At 30.7% G+C, this 19,872-nt stretch overlaps 1 protein-coding gene and 1 long non-coding RNA gene across 5 annotated transcripts; one reads left to right on the plus strand and one right to left on the minus strand.

The window, feature by feature from the left end:
• Nucleotides 1-35: 35 nt before the first annotated feature.
• On the minus strand, nt 36-18,553 carry LOC129916325 (eukaryotic translation initiation factor 4E-binding protein Mextli). 4 transcript variants are annotated; one of them, XM_055996204.1, is made up of 10 exons: nt 18,432-18,553; nt 10,871-11,532; nt 10,569-10,794; nt 10,386-10,457; nt 7,105-7,165; nt 6,632-7,046; nt 6,310-6,568; nt 6,132-6,242; nt 5,940-6,058; nt 36-1,007 (listed from the first exon to the last, which is right to left on the minus strand). In XM_055996204.1, exons 2-10 carry the CDS (start codon nt 11,258-11,260, stop codon nt 876-878), a joined length of 1,785 nt encoding a protein of 594 aa, XP_055852179.1. In that variant the 5' UTR covers nt 11,261-11,532; nt 18,432-18,553; the 3' UTR covers nt 36-875. The 4 variants fall into 4 exon arrangements, with proteins under 4 accessions (XP_055852179.1, XP_055852187.1, XP_055852168.1 ...); XM_055996212.1 differs by lacking the exon at nt 10,386-10,457; XM_055996193.1 differs by lacking the exon at nt 36-1,007 and having other exon boundaries at nt 5,115-6,058.
• LOC129916354 (uncharacterized) lies at nt 14,407-18,424 on the plus strand. Its single transcript, XR_008772446.1, has 3 exons — nt 14,407-14,527; nt 17,566-17,833; nt 17,898-18,424. It is a non-coding gene; the product is annotated as an uncharacterized LOC129916354 (long non-coding RNA).
• Nucleotides 18,554-19,872: the final 1,319 nt, after the last annotated feature.

The following is a 19,872-nucleotide window of genomic DNA, read 5'->3' on the forward strand; positions in this document are numbered from 1 at the left end:
TGAGCATTTTTCTATTAATAAAGATTTTCTTTATATGATTTTAGTAAAATTCTATTTGAAAAATATTCAAGAATTGATTTCTGTTCTCTCCTTATCTATTTAACGGTACATAGGAACTTTTTGTTCTAAGATTCGCATACATAATGAATGCTGCTTAATCCTGCACAACAACGTGGTGTGAATGCAACTAACTGAATCAGAGAATTAATCTGGAGGACCATAATTTAAGATTTTAAAAATCTTTACTTTTGTATGTACAGCACTTTTATAAACTCAGAAAAATAAGTTAGTAATAAGTATAGGTGACTTAATTAATATTCTTAACTAGGACAGTAATTTTTACTAAGAACCCAAAATTAAAAATATCAAACCAAAAAAAAAAAAATCAAATTGGAAAAAGGAAAATTAATTAATCGTCGTTAATAGATAAAAATTGTGTGTGTATATGTGTGTATAAATGTGATAAGAACTTAGGTCTAAATCTTGTATGAAACAACGCGTGTTTTGATATTGAAGACAAAAATTATTGTAGGTCGTATTTTTGTGCTAAAATGTATAAAAACCTAGTACAACATGAGTAATTATTAACCAAGTCAAAAATGAATTCATTCAAAAACTTGTCTCTTTTCCAAACAAAATAAGATACAAATTCCTGAACTGTGACTAAGTTTATACATTTTATCACAAAAACGCGCCTCTCTAATTGCACTTATACGAACATTTCGTTAATAATAATAATTTTCGCACAAATAAAGTTTTAAAAATAATAAAAAAAAAAGGATGCGTTAAATGATTTTACCCATCATCATCAAATAACAAAATTTGAAAATAAAAAAAAAATAATAATAATTTAATACAAAAATAATATCTTTGATTCACTCGTTATCATGGGGGTTGTCTGTATCATTTGTCGTTTCATCAGCTGTTGCTATGTTTCGTTTGCTGGCTGATTTAACCAGCTGCAAGTATTTCTCACCGTCAAATCGATCCGTCTCATCGTTGATGTTCTGTGAAAGAATAAATATTTTTTTGTTTTTTTTTTTGGATTTTGTATATTTGATTAAAAGTTGTTTGGTACACATTATGCATTAATGTGCATAGATTTGTAATCTTTACATACAAAAAAAACTTGATGTGAAAATGTGTGAAAAAAAGCTTACCTGGAAATAATAACAATAAAATACTATTCAAAGCACGACGAGCATCTATTATAGATTTATGTGTGTAGAATATATCTTACCATGATGACAATGAAGCACAAGCAATTAGGATGATGTGATAGATTATGATCGATTGATGAGACTGTCGAGCGTTAACAATGTGGGAATGATGATGTTAAGATTTAGAGCGAGTGATAGAGGACTCGAAATCTTGGTGATATAGTTAGGTGCAAAACAACATGCTGTATTCAATTCAAATTTATTAGTTTTATTTGGTTGTCCGATTCGTTTTAAAAGTTTAAGATTTTTCTGATGAAGTTTAAAGTTGTAATATCCCTTGTGTATTAGTTTCAAACAATAAATACGATTAAAAAGAATGTAACAAATCGATCAATATTATAATATGTTGGCGTACATGAGACAGTCTTTTTTGATGGACTGTTCACTCACTAAAAAGAGCAAGATGCAAATTTAAAAATAAGTGCCCAAACTGAGAGGTAATTGGAAAAGTGATTTTTTTAATGTTCAGGCTCTGTATTTGCTTTGCTATTTCTCTGCTCAGCCGTCATCAAGATACTCCAGAAGATAATCACTGGCAAAGTACTTATAGATTGGTAAGATGCCTCAAAGCAACAATTTATGAATTAATTCACACATTCTTGGACAAAGTCGTTGCTTGCTTCACAACTGAATCCGAATATTAAGTGTTTGCCCTAGCTTTACAGGAAGGCGTATGCCTGCTAGGACTATTTTTTGATTTAGTGATTGAAGTAAGAAGTATTTTGTTAATGGAAGGTAATCAACTTTGATTAAAATGGCAATCAGTTTGGAGATTAAACGAATTAATTATATAGAAATGCAACACCACGTCATCCGGCAAAAGATAGAAGAATGCGAAATCAGTTTGAATTATGTAATAACTACGAGTCAGGAGGCAGACATTCTGACGAAGGTGCTCGCACAACACCAGTTCCGACATCTTGCGATACATTTATAAGACAGAGTCAGATTTAAAATTATTTTGGGTTTCATAATAACCTATATTTTAGTCATAAGTATGAATCCGTACAATAAAGTTATAAAATAAAGCTTGTCGTGTCTTTATAATTTCATTGCGATATAAATGTTAATTATCAAAAAAGTTGGCTACAAAAGGTCAACTGCTTCTATTTTATTTAGTAAAAAAATAGTTTTTAATCAAAAATAAAAAAAAAGTTACGCATACACCACAGTCACCGTGGAATTTTAAAATTTGATTTGTGCAGCTATTAACAAAATATGACACTTATTAGTTTTTGATTTTTGTTCTCTACTCTTTTAAATAATGATTGTTTTGCCATGGCAAAGCGTCAAACCAAAAATTCGAATATCAATATTTTTGTTCATTAAAACCAACATATTTTAAAAATGACTACTAAATTTCAACTTTTGTTCTCACATCTGCAATAACTTTCAATTATTTGGATAAAAGTAGTTCGATTTGTCTGTACTTGACTATAAAGGGAGTTTTCAGAAGAAAAATCATCGCTATCAACATTAAAAGAGTATAGAATCAATTCTTGTTTTTTTTTTTTTTATAATGAGGTTCTGATCTTAGGAGTTCTTGGACTTTTACTATTGACACATGGATACCTGATTTCAGTAATTTTAAACTTCATCAGAAAATTTACACAAGTAATAATAATTAAAAAAATATTTAAATAATTTAGCTTTTTGAGAACAATTTTCACAATAATTAAAATAAACCCGACTTACAATATTGCATTATCAATTGAAATTGGATTTCATATTTTCGACGATGTATGTAATATTTCGATAGATGACGCTATATTTTAAATTTTATGAAAATCACTCTATAACTCCCGGACTTAAGACGACATGCGATTAATAAACGTATAATAATTTTTTTTTTGTTCAAAATGAATCGAAATTCATAGCTTTATTTTTTTTTTTATTGACAAAAATATATATATTATTATGGGGCATTATATATGTATAAATATATTATATAGTTAAACAACAACGAAAAAATCATAAACCAGTTGGTAGGTAGTTAAAAAGAAACAAAACAAAAAAAAATATATAATGTAAATATAAATTAATTCATAAAATCATTATTAGTATACAACCCCAAGAGTATAAAAACAGATTAAGATGAATTGTAAGTAATTTGTTTTTTTTTTTTTCTTAAATCATTGAGAATCATTTTTTAACTCTTTTGATTTAAAATATATATTAATAATATATACTATATATTAAATACAAAAATATATATGTTTATTTGTATATGAGTTTTTTTTTTTTGTTTTAGTTCTGTTATACAGAATTTTTTTTTGTTCAACACATTTATTGCTATTGTTACTTTTTTTTTTTAATTTTCCTCTGTTTCACAGCCAAACACAGATTCTGTTTTTATAATTTTGTTTAAATTTTGATTTTGTGGCAAGCCAAGCTAATAATAATAATTTAGTAATACTGAATTGTGAATTATGAAAAAAAGGGATGATTTTTTTAATGAGAACCTTTTCCAAATACATGATAAATACTTTTGATGATTTAATACTTTTTAATATAAAAGTGTTGCACAAATATATTTTTATAAAATTGTTTTTTTTTTTTTTAATGAAAATAAAAGCTGAAAACGATTTCTGTCCGACGAAAAAAAAATCTATGCACTTTCAAGGTTTTTCTTATGCCTAATGTTTCGTGTGTCTACAACAAAAAAAATAGAATCTATTCTGTTTCTTGATTAGATTTTACTTCACTACAACTAAAAAAATAAATAAAATTTCTATTGCAACTGTTCATAATTCCTTACTGAGCAACCGTTTGACAAAGTTATGTCTTCAGAAATATTAAGATATTGAATACGCTTTAGAATTAAACGTTTAGAATTAAAAGAGGTAAAAAAACGAAAACAACGAGTTGTGCATTGGGGTGGATATTTTTTGTTTGTTTTTGCTAATTTTAAATTCTAATAGTGATGAAACATTAACAAAAAATACTTTAAATTAAGCATATACAAAATTGCAAAAATACTTAGTTCAAATACAAAAATAGGTCTATTTTTCGTTCGGCTTCGACAATGCGAAAGAGCATTAGAAGGAACAAAGAAGAAATTTATCTTCAACGTAATCCGAAAGTTCCCGGAAAATTTGTTTTTTTTTTTCTTTACCTTTTTGGTTATTCTTATTTAGACGCAACGATAAAAAACCAGTCACTGGTAATTCAGCTTTTCCTAATACCCTTTTCTGGCAAATTTTTCGTTCAGCATTGTATTGATTATTTTCAAAAAAGTATGCCACGGTCCTACTCTGAATATAAATGTTTTCGGGATAGGAGGTTCCAATCGAAATATTAACGGAGATTGTAAAAAATGTTTGCTTTTCCTAAAAAAAAGACTTTCAATCGAAAGGAATAGCAAACACGAGATTTTTTCGATTGTGAGCTCTTCTTCCTGACACAATTCAGCGAAAGTTTTTATTCATCAATTAAGCCAAAATCAGGGGATTTAATATGGCTTGGCACAAGAGAAAAAAAAACAATGGAGAGACTATGTATTTTGTTTAATTCATAAGGCTGTTGTTATGGTATAAAAAAAGTGCAATATACGTGTGACAAAAAACAGTTGCATATCAAGTAGAATTTCAGATTTTACAAGAATTAATTGCATGAATTTACAACAACAGGACTTAGCACCATAGAAAATGTAGTATTTTTGGTGGCTTACGAAAGCATTTAGCAAAGTTTTATCACTATTAGAACTAAATAAAAAAAAATAATGCACAGCAAAAAAAAGAAAAACAAAGAATAAATACCTGAAGTTTCTTAAAAATTGAAATCTGAATTTGAAGCGTTTCATTTAATATTTAGCTTTTTAAATTTAAAATGAAATACAGGTAAGAAGATGAAAGTTTATCAAGTTCAAACTTTTATTTGAAGTTAAAAAGAATATTTTTAAGCAAAACTTCAAGTCTCGCTTTACATCACACTTGTAGGAAAGCAACTAGAAAAGTTACTCTTTTACGATGCAGGATCGAATATCTGATCATAGTTTAGGGTTAAAGAAATTCGAGTAAATTAAATATTTTATTTGTTCGTTTTATAAAATGTTACTTGAAAAGCAAACAAAAACCTGAAATACCGTTTTTTTTTCAGGCACAAGGTTTAAATAAATAATATAAAACATTAATTGGATGAATGCGATAAGTACTTTATCAATGAAGTACTAACATTTTGTTTGATTTGTTAGATTTAGATTATTTAAATAAAAAATAAACATTAAAAAAGAAAATTTGAAAGTTAGTCTCTCTTCCAATAAAATCAAAGTTAGTCAAAGAAAAGAATACAAAAAAAAGGATATCATTCCAAACGAAAACGAAAAAAACAAAAAAAAAAACAAAATTAATCGCAAGTGGAATTTGAACGAAAATCCATTGAAAGCTTTGGTCGAACATAATCGACATCTTTCTTCTGTTTATCATCAAAACATTCACCACCACTACTAACACCACTGCCAGCAGTGGTTTGATGATTTTTTTCATCTTTGGAATTGTCATTGTTATTGTTATTATTACTAGTAATACTGTTGTTGTTATTATTATTGTTATTGTAATTATTAAATTCATAAGATGAGCCTTCATCAATGCTATATGTGCTGCGACTAAAGAAGCCTTTGCGTTTGATATTCGGTGGTGGCAATGTGCTTATGATATCATCGTAATTCCTATCACAACTAGATGTGGTAGTAGGAGAAGTATTGGAATTGGCATGCTTTACCTTGTTCCTTATGATCTTTGGAAATCGCTCACAGATTTTCTGCCAATCACTGGGCAATGACCATGAATGTGGACTTTTTGAATAGAACAAAAGGTGTTCGTATTCGTGGATAATTCGCACTGAAATTTTTGTTAATTATTATAAAAGTTAAAAGGATGTTAGAAATGACCTAATTTGTTTGTTTTTATTTACCAGAGTCCGCATTTGATCCTTCGCTTTTGATACGATTAGTTTCTGGCACTGAATCCTTGCGTGAAAAATGGCTTCTTCTTGACCGGGCTAAACCATTGCTAAGCGATGAAGCTGATGAAATACATAAATGATGATAAATTCTGTTTCTCTTTTTTTTTAAGCAAATAAAATATTTTACCATCTACAAAGACATCATCATCGCCTTCGGCCATTGTATTGGAAATCTGTCCAGCCATATAGTTTAAGCCAATTCCACTGTCGGCCAATGGAGGAGCCATTTGAAGGGGTGTTCCCATTATAAACTGAGGGGGACCACCCATTGGAGTACTTGGTGTTGAAATTGGACTGACCATTGATCCATCGAAGGCTGCACCTGCTTCCACAGATGCCAGAAACTCATTGCTGCTAAAATAGTCATCAAGTACCAGTTTAGCTACCTAAAAACAAATGCATATAAAAGATGCTATCTCCAAAGTAACAAAAATTGTTTTAACACATACTCGAACTAAATCACAACAATCTCCTGTTATTTTGATTAAATGCTGACCCACATTAACTGTATACTTGTATTCACCAAGTGAAGCATCATTCGTTGAGAATGAATGAAGTAACGCTTGTTGATTATTGCGCATCATTTTGGTTGATGGGGTCGAAGACATCAAATTTGGACTGTTTGTTGAGCCAGTAAGGAAATTACCAGCTGACGTCGAATTAAGACTCAATCGATTGGGCATGTTGTGAGAAATGCTGCCACTAACAGTTCTCGGTTGGGCTTCATCCGATGCGGATGAAGCTAGAGAACTACATGAGCCACCAGCACCACCACCGCCGCTATGTCCGCCACCCATTGATGGATCCAAACGAACAGGCGATGCATTTCTGCGTATTGTATCTTCGATAAGTTGTTTAGCGTAGCTGGTTGGAGAAAAAAAGCATTCAAAATGATTCAGGTGTTATTAATTATAAAATTTACTTAATCTTCTCTTCGCTTGGTCCAGTAATCTGCACCAATCTCTCTTTGGCTCCGGGATTTACTAAATTTAATTTTCAAAAAAAAAAAAAAAAATAAAGAAAGAAAGAAAGTGTAAGAATAATTTATTGATATGGTTTAGTTACGTGCACACATGAAAAACAATGATTAAAGCCTTTGATTAATGTAAACAATTTTGAGTTATTTTGAAAGTAGCTTGAATATATTTTGTAGTTTTTTTCCATAAACGGGATGCTAGTTCTGTCTCATGATAAAGAGTTCAATTTTGCGTCCGAAATATTTAACGAAATTTCAACTGGTTCAGATGTGTCTTAACAGAACATTTAATTTTCGGAATAATTAGAAATCATTCATTACCGTTCACTCAATTCAAAGAACTTAAATCGGTGTTGGTAAATAATGAAACAAAATTCTAATACCATTAGCACCAAGAAATCTGTGTTTAACGCTGCACTAGAGTAAAAATCCATCTTAGTGCATTTTTACGTTAAGCTAATTTCTCTTCTGAGAATTGTTCTGCGAAAGTTTGCAAATGCTTTCAGATGTTTCTGTACGTCCAATCGAAAAAAACATTCTTTTGTTTAGGCTACTGTCAAAATAACTCGTTGAATAAGTTAACATTTTCAAATAATTTTCATGAGTAGGCCATTGTATATGGATGTTAGGATATGAGGGTGCGTGCGGATGAGAAACTCATGGTTTTGGTGGTGACATTATATTTTGCATGCGTTTTTCAATGCAACAACACCAAACACAACATGCTGAATGACTTCTTGTAGATAAATAAAGTAAACACAGGTATATAAATATGTGATAACTCAAGTTTGCAATGGATTTTTTAATTTGTTAATGATTATAACTTGGATGATTTTTTTTTTGTTAACAGGTACATACATTTAAATTAGGGTTTTCGCTCTCAGGTTCAAAAGGCATTTTGATAGATTATACCATCATAAATCGCTTTATTATTAATATTTTGTATGTTTTTGTTCTATTTTGTTTTTGATTTATTTAGGTACAGAAAAGTATAAATAAATCATTTCGAGCGAAACGATATGAAGAAAAAATTAATTTTTAACGCAGAAACTCAAATCTACCTAGTCTAAATCAGATGAAAACGGTGATATAAAAAAAAATTTATATCACCCTTATTGCGATTTACAACTGAAGCGTTGAGAATGAGAAGGGGTTAAGTCACAGTACTGTGTGGTTAAGTGACATATTTCGAGTTTTGAGTAATCGTCGTTTAAAGTTTTTGGTTTATGGGTTTTTGTATGAAAATGAGAAAGGTTTAGAAAAATGATCTAAGGCTAACTTTTAAGCTAAGGGAACTAAATGAATGGCAATTGAACCAAAATTTAAGTTGTCTTTTGACCGTTTTATTCGCTAAAAAAAATAAAAAAATTCAAAAATGTTACTCCCCTTTTTAATCTTTTCAACTATAAATTGATAGTTGATAAATATTAAATTTCGATATCTTATTAATTAATTCACAAGAGTTTTGAAAACACAGAATGCATACCATTATTTATTGAAATGTAACTACAAATTTCCAAATAGTATGCTCCTATTTTTGAATTCTCAATCATCGTATCAAGTTTATGAATGTATGTAGCTTGCCATAAACCAAATTGAACATTCCTTTCTCTTTCAAATACAAGCAAACAAATTAAATGCTGACTTAACAAGATCCCAGGAGAATGAACGTTGCTTAATGGCAAAACCAAAGTAATTAAATTACCTACTTGATCTCAAGGGGCGATATAATGTTGATTTTGACGAAGTAATTTCCCCTCAACCGTGAAACTAATTGTTATTAGATTTTGTAGTCCAAGAATTGAGACCAAATGTTGGGAGTGGCGTTTTCTTTTTTTTTTATTTACTGTAACAAGCTGGTGATTAAAGTTTTTTTTTTCCTGATTGCTTCTATTTTGTCTGAAAATTGCTGTGACGAAAGTTTATACGTAGATCCGCTTTTCATTGCATTTACATTTATTCAAAATGGATATTTAAGGAAATGAATGAAAAGCACATGTATATTTAAATGTTTGAACGAAATTTTATAAAAAGGTTTTCCAACCCCAAGCCGCACGAGAAACATACGTTGATGTAATTCCTGATTTAGTGATAAGGTTAAATCGTCGGCACAAAGCCAAAACTGCGAATCTGCATTTTTGGACATTTTGACTTTAATGCATCATTTAACTTGTTATCGGTCCCTCTATCCACTGCTTCGACCCCAATCATCCATCTGTTGCCTTAAAGCTTAAAATATCAATTTCCGTAACACGAGTTCCCATAAGATTGCATGAATTTCCAAAACTTTGAAACCGTTTTTCTCAAAACTACAATTTTGCAGATTCGTGGTTTTGGCGTTGTGCCAACGAAATGTAATATTCAATGATTTGAAACGATAAATTGAAGATTGGTGGTTGAATATCATATGATTAGACGAGACTTAACGCGGTCAGCAGTTAAGTCAGTTCCAACCTTTTTTTAATTGAACTAAATTTTTCTGAAATGATGTTTTAAGTATGCCTCACGAATTATTTATATACAAATTTATTTTTAAAAAATTACTGACTGAACAAATTTTCCGTTAAATACACTTCATTGCTCATTTTCTAAAAATCGAAAGCAATAGGTAAACACACCTATTGCTTTCGATATTTAGAAAATGTAAAGCTTTCCGTAGGAGGATTTTCCAAATATCAACATTGAACAAAGATTTATATCCACGCAACAAAATAAAGGAATAGAGAAACAAATTTACACTTTTCAATTATATCCGCAGTTAGACTTAGCTTTTATTCCTATCGGCAACAATAAAAGTTTACAACTCTTAGCTCCAGTTTGTTCACACTCGATTATCTTTTAATCACGGATTACTCCAATGAAAATCGTTGATTAAAAGATAATAGAGTGAACAAACCGGCCCTTAATGGGGTTAGGTTAAAAAACGAATAAGGATATCTCACGAGGCAGGTGTAACAGTTCGAAATAACTTAAACTATAACAATGCCAAACTTAAAAAAGAATATAAACAAACATAAAAGACATAAAATAATATAATTTGTTTGACCTGTTAATGATTGAGGATTATATCTTTATGAAAGAAAAAATAAAAGAAATGATGTATTATGAGTTGCAAACAAAAAAAAAAAAAAAATAAATGCTCACACACGTTCTTACACTCTATGAATGTGTTGTTATATGTATATTCTGTTAGCAACTATATTGTGTATGTGTTGTCTTGTTTTTACCTCTTTGGAAAGATATTATCGTTTCACTTAACTCCTCAATCATATGGACTCGTCTTCCCTTAATGCCCATAACTTAATACGCGCATAAAAATATAAATCATTTACAAAATAAATACTTGCTTTAAAGGAATTATTTAAAAAAAAAACATAATACACTACTCAATGGACTTGCGGATAACTTACCTTTGCCAGAATCAGCATTGCGAATGACAACTTCATCTTTGCAATAAGTTTTTCCAGGGATTTTTGTTGGCTTGGGGAATTTGCCAGAATTACGGATGATTTCGCCCGGACCAAGGAGCTGTGTTTGCTGTAGTCGAGCTGTATTTACTCCACCCATTGTGGGGGAGGTGCTTAAATACTCTGATGATTGATCAACAACTACTGTGTGATTATTTGCACTTTCAGGCTATTAGTGAAAAAAAAATATGTGTTAAAATATTTTATATACACACATATATTTTTTGTTATAAACAAAAACTTACTTCAACATTTGTTGCTTTGCTTTTATAATAGGAATTGAAGCCATTGTCTTGCCAACCTTTGGCTCGCAATTCAATCAGTTCAAGTAGATTCAGTCTGGTCATAATGTTTAGTCGCTCATCCTGTGAGGCATTCCGAAACACTACAAATGCTCTGTCGAGCGTATCTTTGGAAACATTTTCCAACTGTGGTCCATGAACCCGTAAATTCTGAACCAGAGACACCATTGGCTCGGGATTATTAATACCCGAGGCTAGATTCAAGGCAACATTTTCAATTAATTGAATGAGTTCTTCGATGAGCATGTAATTATTTTTTAAATTTGGTCTCGATTGAGACTTGAGCGGACGTGGTGCCTCTAGGTTTTTAACTGTTCGTCCGACGTGAGCCATTTTTCGTAAGTTTTTGTTTGTTTGTGGTTGTTGTTGTTTTGATTGCTGTTTTTTTGTTTTATCTAAATTGAATTTGTGTTTTTGAAGTTTTCTTTGAAACAAAACCAGCTGAAGAGATGTTCCAAAATTGGTTTTGCAAAGTTAAGTTGGTTATTTTAGATTGTGTGTTTGGTTTTTCCTTTTCTTTTTTATTTGGTTGGAAATAAAAAAAAATTAATTGAAGCGAAGATCTCTTCGAATTAAAGACAAATCACTTTCGTTCGCACCTCCCCCTGCAAAGTAGAAGAAGAGATATGTTTTTTTATTTATTTTATTTTATAATTAAAACAAACAAAATATATATCTAATGAATATATTTTTTTATTCTTACACGATATCGTCGTCGTTTCAGTTTGAAAGGTAAAATACAAGAAAGAAGAAAGTTCCACTTGATTGAAATTATCGAATGCATGGGAAGCCATAGAACTTAACTAGTAAACTGGAACAAGATGCAATGCCCACCATGTTCGTTGTATGAAAATCAATACTAGTGCAAGGGTGTTCTCAGCCCTTTTTTTTTTAGTTTGCTGCTGCTGTCGCTCATTAACGACGCGACATAACACATCGAGTATGAAATTTAGCAATGAAAAAGCAATATGCGTGTAGGAGGATGAACACTGAGTGAAGTTAAGTTTAATCTTTTGTGTAGAATTATATTTGAATAGTGAGATAAAATTTGATAAAAAGTACCAGGGAAGGAACATTAAAGTTATAAACTATTTGTATATTTGCTGTTTGTCAGTTTGAGTGGATTTGAGAGATAAGGGATGACATGTATTTTGGAGACAGCTTTAATTAGTGTTATTGTAACTGTATATAAATATGAACATATTTAAAGAACTTAACTTTAACAAACATAATAATTAAGTGAAAGGGGTCGAGGTGTACGCATAATCAAGTCTAATTAGAACCACTTAGCTTAGTAGTGATTCTGTGTTGTTTATTTATTCATAATGTTTATCTTGATACTCATTTTGAAGAAATTGCGCTAATTTTCGGCAAAATAAAAATAAGATTTTATTATTTACAATTTGAAGAAATAAAGGAAATAAAAAAGGAAGGTCATAAACGAAATCATTTTTATCAAGGCTCAGGAGACAGACAAGGGGGTTTGGGCCAATCATCTTTTCAGTTCCAAATAGATGCATGAAATTTGCAGTCTTTTCTTTTCGAAATTTCGATTGATTGAAACGTATTTATCAAGACTTCATTAATTGAATTTTGAAATATTACAAAAATAAAAAAAACCAATCCAGATAAAATTAAAGATTTTTAAGATCTTAAACTTTTTTAAGCTTAACATTATTCCTGAAGAAGGTTGTAATCACAACCGAAACGTCGAAGAAAAATTAGGATAAACGAATTTGACCTAAAGCCCACATAGGAGTTAATATTATACTTCTTAAAAACGCTTTTATTGAAACCCATGTTCGAAAGGTCGAAAAAGAGAAAGATATCGCTACTCACTATCCAGCAACCCAGATAGTCTATACTCGTACTCCTAAGATGTGAAACTGTTGGGAATTGTCTCAATGAAATTATCCAGTTACAAGTTGAATAACTTGGTGGACACGCTAACGCTAGCATGGTTCGCGTCCTATATTTGTGAGGGTGGGTATTACAATGTCATAACAATGTCAGACAAATATGATAAATCATCGCAACATTAAATCGAGCAGTTTCCGCCAATTTGTTTAAAACCAAGTACGAGTATATTGTTTATAATGGAAAAATTTAATTGTAGTTTTTTCTATACTGAGAACGAATAGGAAAGAATGTTTCTATAATTTATCAATTGAAAACATAGTCAATTGATCATGGAAGTTTTCTTTAAACATTTTTAAGATGGAGTTATCATTTTTATACCAAATACCACAGAAATATGAAAGAATGTATTAGAGTTGTTAGAAGGCAGAAAGTAAAAATATACTTGCCATGTTTATTGGTAAATGTGTAAGGTTTGTAAAATTTAAAACGATATACGACAACAAACGATTGCTAAATTAAATTAAAATTTCGTTCTGCAGTAGGTACACTATTCGATCAGCGAAATTGAAAACTATACCAGTTTATTTGAAAGTCTCAACATCTTTTTTGAATACGAATTTGCAATCAGAAAAGATCTATCAATAACGGCAATATTTCAAAAATGAAAAATAACACCAAAGAACATTAGAACAATCATAGTTTGTTTTTTTTTTTTCATCAAAAATTAAATTTAAGTTCTATTCAACCAGGAAATTAATAGATCAGAACAGGAAATTGTTAGAAATGTAAGCACAGAAAACAACAACAATCAGATTTCAAGTTAAAAACGACGAATCTATTTTAAACTGTTTTGACTCAAGAGCAAGAACAGAAAATCCTGTTCTTAACTGTTCCAGAAGCTTGAATGAACACCAAACTAGAATAGTTGTTCAGAGCAGAAAAATCTCAATGAACAGCAAAAAGCTGTTCCTTTCTGTTTGGAACAGAACAACGTGTTGAACACACATTTTGTTGATGTTATTGATTTTTGCAAGGTTTTTTCTAATGGCAATTATATCAGAACAACAACATTTTTTAGAGAAGTACCTATAGTTTGGTTTATTCATCCAAAAATTGTATTTGTAATTCATTTATTACTTAAAAAAAAAACTCTTGATATATGTATATTATTTACAACTCAATCTTTAAATTAAATTATTTCTTAGAAGATAATTAATTTTAAGTTTAAATTCATTCAATATTGCTATAGTCCTTTTTTAAGAAGGTTATTTTGTATTTGCACTCTTCTGTATAACGGAAGCCCGAAATCGCCAATATTCCTCAACATGTACATATCTTTCGTAAGAGGCATAATTCATTATTCATAGTCGTTTTTAGACCCGTTTATCTTAGACTGAGGTTTATCCAATGTAATTTGAATAGGATAAACTGCAGTCTTTCTTAGAAGCAGCTTAGACAGTGTCTATTAATATGGATTAATGTTAACTAACCTACGTACACAGTTATCAATAAAAAAAAATGCTATAAAAAACTATTCATGACAAAGGTTGAAATAAAATCTTATAAAATACTTAAGTTTAAGAAAAAACGACCACATCAAAGTTGATGACCCCCTGAAAGTAGATACAATTTTAGAATATAATTAACTTTAATTATAAATTCAATCTTTACACAAAACCAACTGATATTGCATGCCTCCTCAACCCCCTCATCTTCTCTTCCTACTTTCATCACTATTAGGTCGGGAACCCGTCAAAAGTGTGAAAACAAAAAGTATTCACGACTTTTAGTATTAGGTAGGAAAGTATGAAACAATAAATGTATTCAAGGAAAAAAGTATGCGCGACAAAAGTTCGAAAAATGGAAAACTATTATTTTGACCGGGTTTTGAGCTGGCAACAATTACAAAGAGAAAAGAGAATTTGCGAAAACAAAATTGGCGGTGGACAATTCTGATTGGTCAAGAAGGAAGAAATAGACGAATTTATTGTTAGATAGGGCTGGGGTCTCAGAAAAAAAGAGAGTATACAGAAATATTTATTCATAAGGATAGGAGGTCTAAATTTAATTTTCAGTCTCGCAGGTCGCAGCTGCGATGAGCGAGGCAAGAACAAAAGTGTGAATAAATAGACGAATTTATTGTTAGATAGGGCTGGGGTCTCAGAAAAAAAGAGAGTATACCTACAGAAATATTTATTCATAAGGATAGGAGGTCTAAATTTAATTTTCAGTCTCGCAGGTCGCAGCTGCGATGAGCGAGGCAAGAACAAAAGTGTGAATAAATAGATGAATTTATTGTTAGATAGGGCTGGGGTCTCAGAAAAAAAGAGAGTATACCTACAGAAATATTTATTCATAAGGATAGGAGGTCTAAATTTAATTTTCAGTCTCGCAGCTGCGATGAGCGAGGCAAGAACCAAAGTGTGAATAAATAGATGAATTTATTGTTAGATAGGGCTGGGGTCTCAGAAAAAAAGAGAGTATACCTACAGAAATATTTATTCATAAGGATAGGAGGTCTAAATTTAATTTTCAGTCTCGCAGCTGCGATGAGCGAGGCAAGAACCAAAGTGTGAATAAATAGATGAATTTATTGTTAGATAGGGCTGGGGTCTCAGAAAAAAAGAGAGTATACAAAAATATTTATTCATTTAATTTTCAGTCCCGCAGCTGCGATGAGGGAGGCAAGATTAAGAGTGCGCTCGATTATTTTTTTTTAATTAGGGAGAGTGGTGTTTTTGTATGGAAGGTGGACGTCCCGCGGCCAATATATTGTTATAGGCCAGTCATTATGTCGTAAAAAACGGCTTAGAAATGCAAAATGACCGAGAAAGCTAAATTTTGGATATGTTGTAGTGGATGCTTAAAAAAGCTTAACTTGAAGTTTTCGACCAAGATTTCCTATGAGCTTTTTCCGCCACTTTGAAAAAAAGGATAAAATTGGTTTTTTGACAATAACTCGGCTATCCGACGAGATACGAAAATTTTACAATAAGTTTTTTTGTAGCTTTTACCATGTTCTACAATTCATGGATACATATTTTTTGCGTATCATGAACCGTTTTCGAGATATCGATTAAAAAAGTCAAAAATTTGGGACATGCCATTTGTTTTTTGACATTATCTATTTTTGTGTGATGAATATCGAAAAAATTATTAACATAAAATTTGTAGACCATACTCAGACCTACAATTTTGTATTTTTAGTTTTTTTTTTGGACAAAAATTACGACTTCCAGCTGGCCGCAAGGTCGTTAAGTCCGCGCCCACCGCCAAGAAAGCCGCTCGTTCGGTTGTAAAAAATACAATCATTCATGTTTTTTTTAATGTTTATATTATTATATCATTAACACATGCATACATATGTATGTATTTATTTAATAAATAATGAGAAGAAAATAGTAATGGTTTCTTTTAACCCCAATTTTATTAACCCAAATTTTGTAAGTACATATACCGGCTTTTTGTGTTGAGTGTGCATTTTGTAATTTGTTTCAATCTCTATATTATTTAGTTTATCAAAATTGCAATTAGATCAGTGTCAATAACTTTTGAAAATAAAAAAATTATTAGCAGCATATGGCTGGTTGGAAAATTTAGGATAAATGGATAAATGAAAGGGAAAAAATAAATTGCCCACAAACTAGTTGGTAGAAAGGGGTATCTTCGTATCTCGTCAGATAGCCGAGTTACTGTCAAAAAACCAATTTTATCCTTTTTTTCAAAGTGGCGGAAAAAGCTCATAGGAAATCTTGGTCGAAAACTTCAAGTTAAGCTTTTTTAAGCATCCCCTACAACATATCCAAAATTTAGCTTTCTCGGTCATTTTGCATTTATAAGCCGTTTTTTACGACATAATGACTGGCCTATAACAATATATTGGCCGCGGGACGTCCACCTTCCATACAAATACTCCACTCTCCCTAATTAAAAAAAAATAATCGAGCGCACTCTTAATCTTGCCTCCCTCATCGCAGCTGCGGGACTGAAAATTAAATGAATAAATATTTTTGTATACTCTCTTTTTTTCTGAGACCCCAGCCCTATTTAACAATAAATTCGTCTATTTATTCTTTCTTGACCAATCAGAATTGTCCATCGCCACATTTGTTTTCGCAAATTCTCATTTCTCTTTGTAACTTTTGCCAGTCAAAATAATAATTTTCAATTTTCGAACTTTTGTCGCGCATACTTTTTTCCTTGAATACTTTTATGTGTTCATACTTTCCTACCTTATAAAAGTCCAGAATACTTTTTGTTTTCACACTTTTGTTCTTGCCTCGCTCATCGCAGCTGCGACCTGCGAGACTGAAAATTAAATTTAGACCTCCTATCCTTATGAATAAATATTTCTGTAGGTATACTCTCTTTTTTTCTGAGACCCCAGCCCTATCTAACAATAAATTCGTCTATTTATTCACACTTTTGTTCTTGCCTTGCTCATCGCAGCTGCGACCTGCGAGACTGAAAATTAAATTTAGACCTCCTATCCTTATGAATAAATATTTCTGTATACTCTCTTTTTTTCTGAGACCCCAGCCCTATCTAACAATAAATTCGTCTATTGTCCACCGCCAATTTTGTTTTCGCAAATTCTCTTTTCTCTTTGTAATTGTTGCCAGCTCAAAACCCGGTCAAAATAATAGTTTTCCATTTTTCGAACTTTTGTCGCGCATACTTTTTTCCTTGAATACATTTATTGTTTCATACTTTCCTACCTAATACTAAAAGTCGTGAATACTTTTTGTTTTCACACTTTTGTTACGGATTCCTATTAGGTCACATAACAATTAAAAATTTCTATACGGTCGAGTTTAATCGACAAAGTGATTAATCCGTCAAAGACTATTCAAGACTGTCATAACTTGGGGTTTGCGGAAAGAGTAGTCAGCAGAGAATACTAATTAATTTGTTCCAAATAAGACAATCAACTTTTTAAGTAGTTAAAATTTTTATTTTTCGAAGCTAGAAGGATAGTATGGTTTAAATGAGTAGAATATCTAAATAGACCATAAACAGAATCGATTTAAATAAAAGAAAAGACAGGTAATAAAACTTAAAGAAGATTCTAACAAAAGTAATGTATTTATTCAATGATTCTACCATCTAGCCTAGATAAAGTGATGTCAACAAAAAAAAACACAACACGAACATCTACAATCCAATAAGAAAAATATTAAAAATAAATAAAAATACGAATCTCTTGAACAAAATAAACCATAACCCAACTCTTGTCAAAGTAAAAAAAAAATCAGAACAGAAGGAACATAAAAAAAGAAAAAAAAAAATGATTCCAAAAAACTGATGGTGGGCCTTCGCGGACCAAGTTGTAGTTGTGCTTGAGCTTCTACCGCGCCACCCACCCATTTGTAGGCTTGTCTCTTTCGCAACAATTTGAATCATACGACGAGAATAGAAACAAAAGATTTTAACTGAATCACAGCAGCAGTAACATCACAAGAGGAAAATTCTATCACACACAAAAAATGATTGCAACTTCGTCGTCACAATACAAAAATGCATTTTTCATTGTTACAGAATTTGAATTGGATATAAAATTTATTCAATTAATATTGTATAGACATTTAACTAAGTAATTAAACACTTTAAATGGAATATAAGATGTTTTTTAACAAGTTCTTACCTTAAATTTTCACAGTCCGTCAGCTAGAAAACTTTTTACTTTTCGTATGGATGGAACATCCAATCAAAGCAGAGATGGCAAAGTCAAAGGGTGATTCTTATTTTGCAAAATGTCATTTTTTTTTGTCAATTTTCGTTTTTAATATAAGGCAGAGTACACACTAGATATTTTGTTGCATATATGAGATTGTTGGATACAAAAATTGTTTAAATTATATTTAAACCTCATTTAGTTTATTATAGGTAATAATACACTTTGTGACAAAAAGACTACCTACTGAGAAAGCAGGTTTAAAATTTTTTAAAAATCCAATCATTAAATAGGGTAAATAGGGGTAAAATGACATGGTAAAGAACTATTTTTTTAAACGGTAGGTCGTAGAGCTAATTTTTTTTAATTGATGCATGTGTTAGAAAATGGCAGAAGTGTTAAAAAAAATTCTTAAAAATTTCAATACTAGCCCTGTTCCATTGGAGGTGGTAGTTTAGTCGTGAGTAGAAAACTAGTACAACAACTACACATTTCCATCTCCTCGAGTAGAAGATCATTATGTTAATTCTAGTACTAGATCTACTCATGAGTAAACTACCACCTCCAATGGAACGGGGCTACTTTTTAAAATCAATTTAAAGGGTAGACCTTTGACAAAGTTTATATTATGGGTAGCAGATATTCATTGCAGAGTTATAACAATTAAAAAATAATAAATGCATAAAATGAGAAGCGTTTGAATTGGAGTTAAAAATAAAATTAAACAATTTTTGTTTCTTTAGAATTTCTAATAGCCTGTTTTCACTAGAGCCCAAATGAGATAATTTCGCAAATGAGGTCAGTTGTCAGTTCTGATATAAAATTCATTTTTTTTTCTATAGAATTTGACATTCGAAATGAGAAAATTTGCGCAATTATCTCATTTGGACTATAGTGAAAACAAGCTATAAAGCAGACGGGAATAATGCTTTGTTGTCGAAAGTTAGAGATTTTTCAAAGCCAGCCATTGCACTGTGGGCTAGAACGCTATTTTAGCTAGAATTAATTATAGAAATTCTCGAAATAGTCTAAAAATGCAGTTAAAGATATTAAGATGATGTCGAATGATGTAATAATGATAATTTTATGGTGCAACAGACACTAAACATAAGAACAACAACAAAAATAAACGAAATATTATGTAAAATAAGGTTTTACAACAGATATTATTGATAAAAAACAAAAAACAAAATTCTATGAAATTTTAAACGAATCAAATTCGAAAATGGTGTCATTGAACGCGAACAAAAGTTGTTTTTACTTATGGCGTTTTTAATTGGCAATCCGGAATTGTTCTTCTATTCGGAATCCCAATTGAACAGTTTTTTTTTATTCCGAAGAATCTGAAGTTTGGTGTGAATGTATTGGTTGAGTTTGAGATGTGTCACATATATGTGTATACGCGCCAAAT

This window comes from Episyrphus balteatus, chromosome 1 (genome assembly GCF_945859705.1).
Source record: "Episyrphus balteatus chromosome 1, idEpiBalt1.1, whole genome shotgun sequence".
In the NCBI taxonomy this organism is placed as follows: domain Eukaryota; kingdom Metazoa; phylum Arthropoda; class Insecta; order Diptera; family Syrphidae; genus Episyrphus; species Episyrphus balteatus.

What these genes read in the sequence shown, in the direction of transcription:
- LOC129916325 (XM_055996193.1), bottom strand. Translation starts at nt 11,260, where the DNA reads ATGGCTCACGTCGGACGAACAGTTAAAAACCTAGAGGCACCACGTCCG. An exon ending in CCAAGCGAAGAGAAGATTAA is followed by an intron (nt 7,047 to 7,104) that starts GTAAATTTTATA and finishes TTCTCCAACCAG; the next exon opens with CTACGCTAAACAACTTATCG. An exon ending in ATTGTTGTGATTTAGTTCGA is followed by an intron (nt 6,569 to 6,631) that starts GTATGTGTTAAA and finishes ATTTGTTTTTAG; the next exon opens with GTAGCTAAACTGGTACTTGA.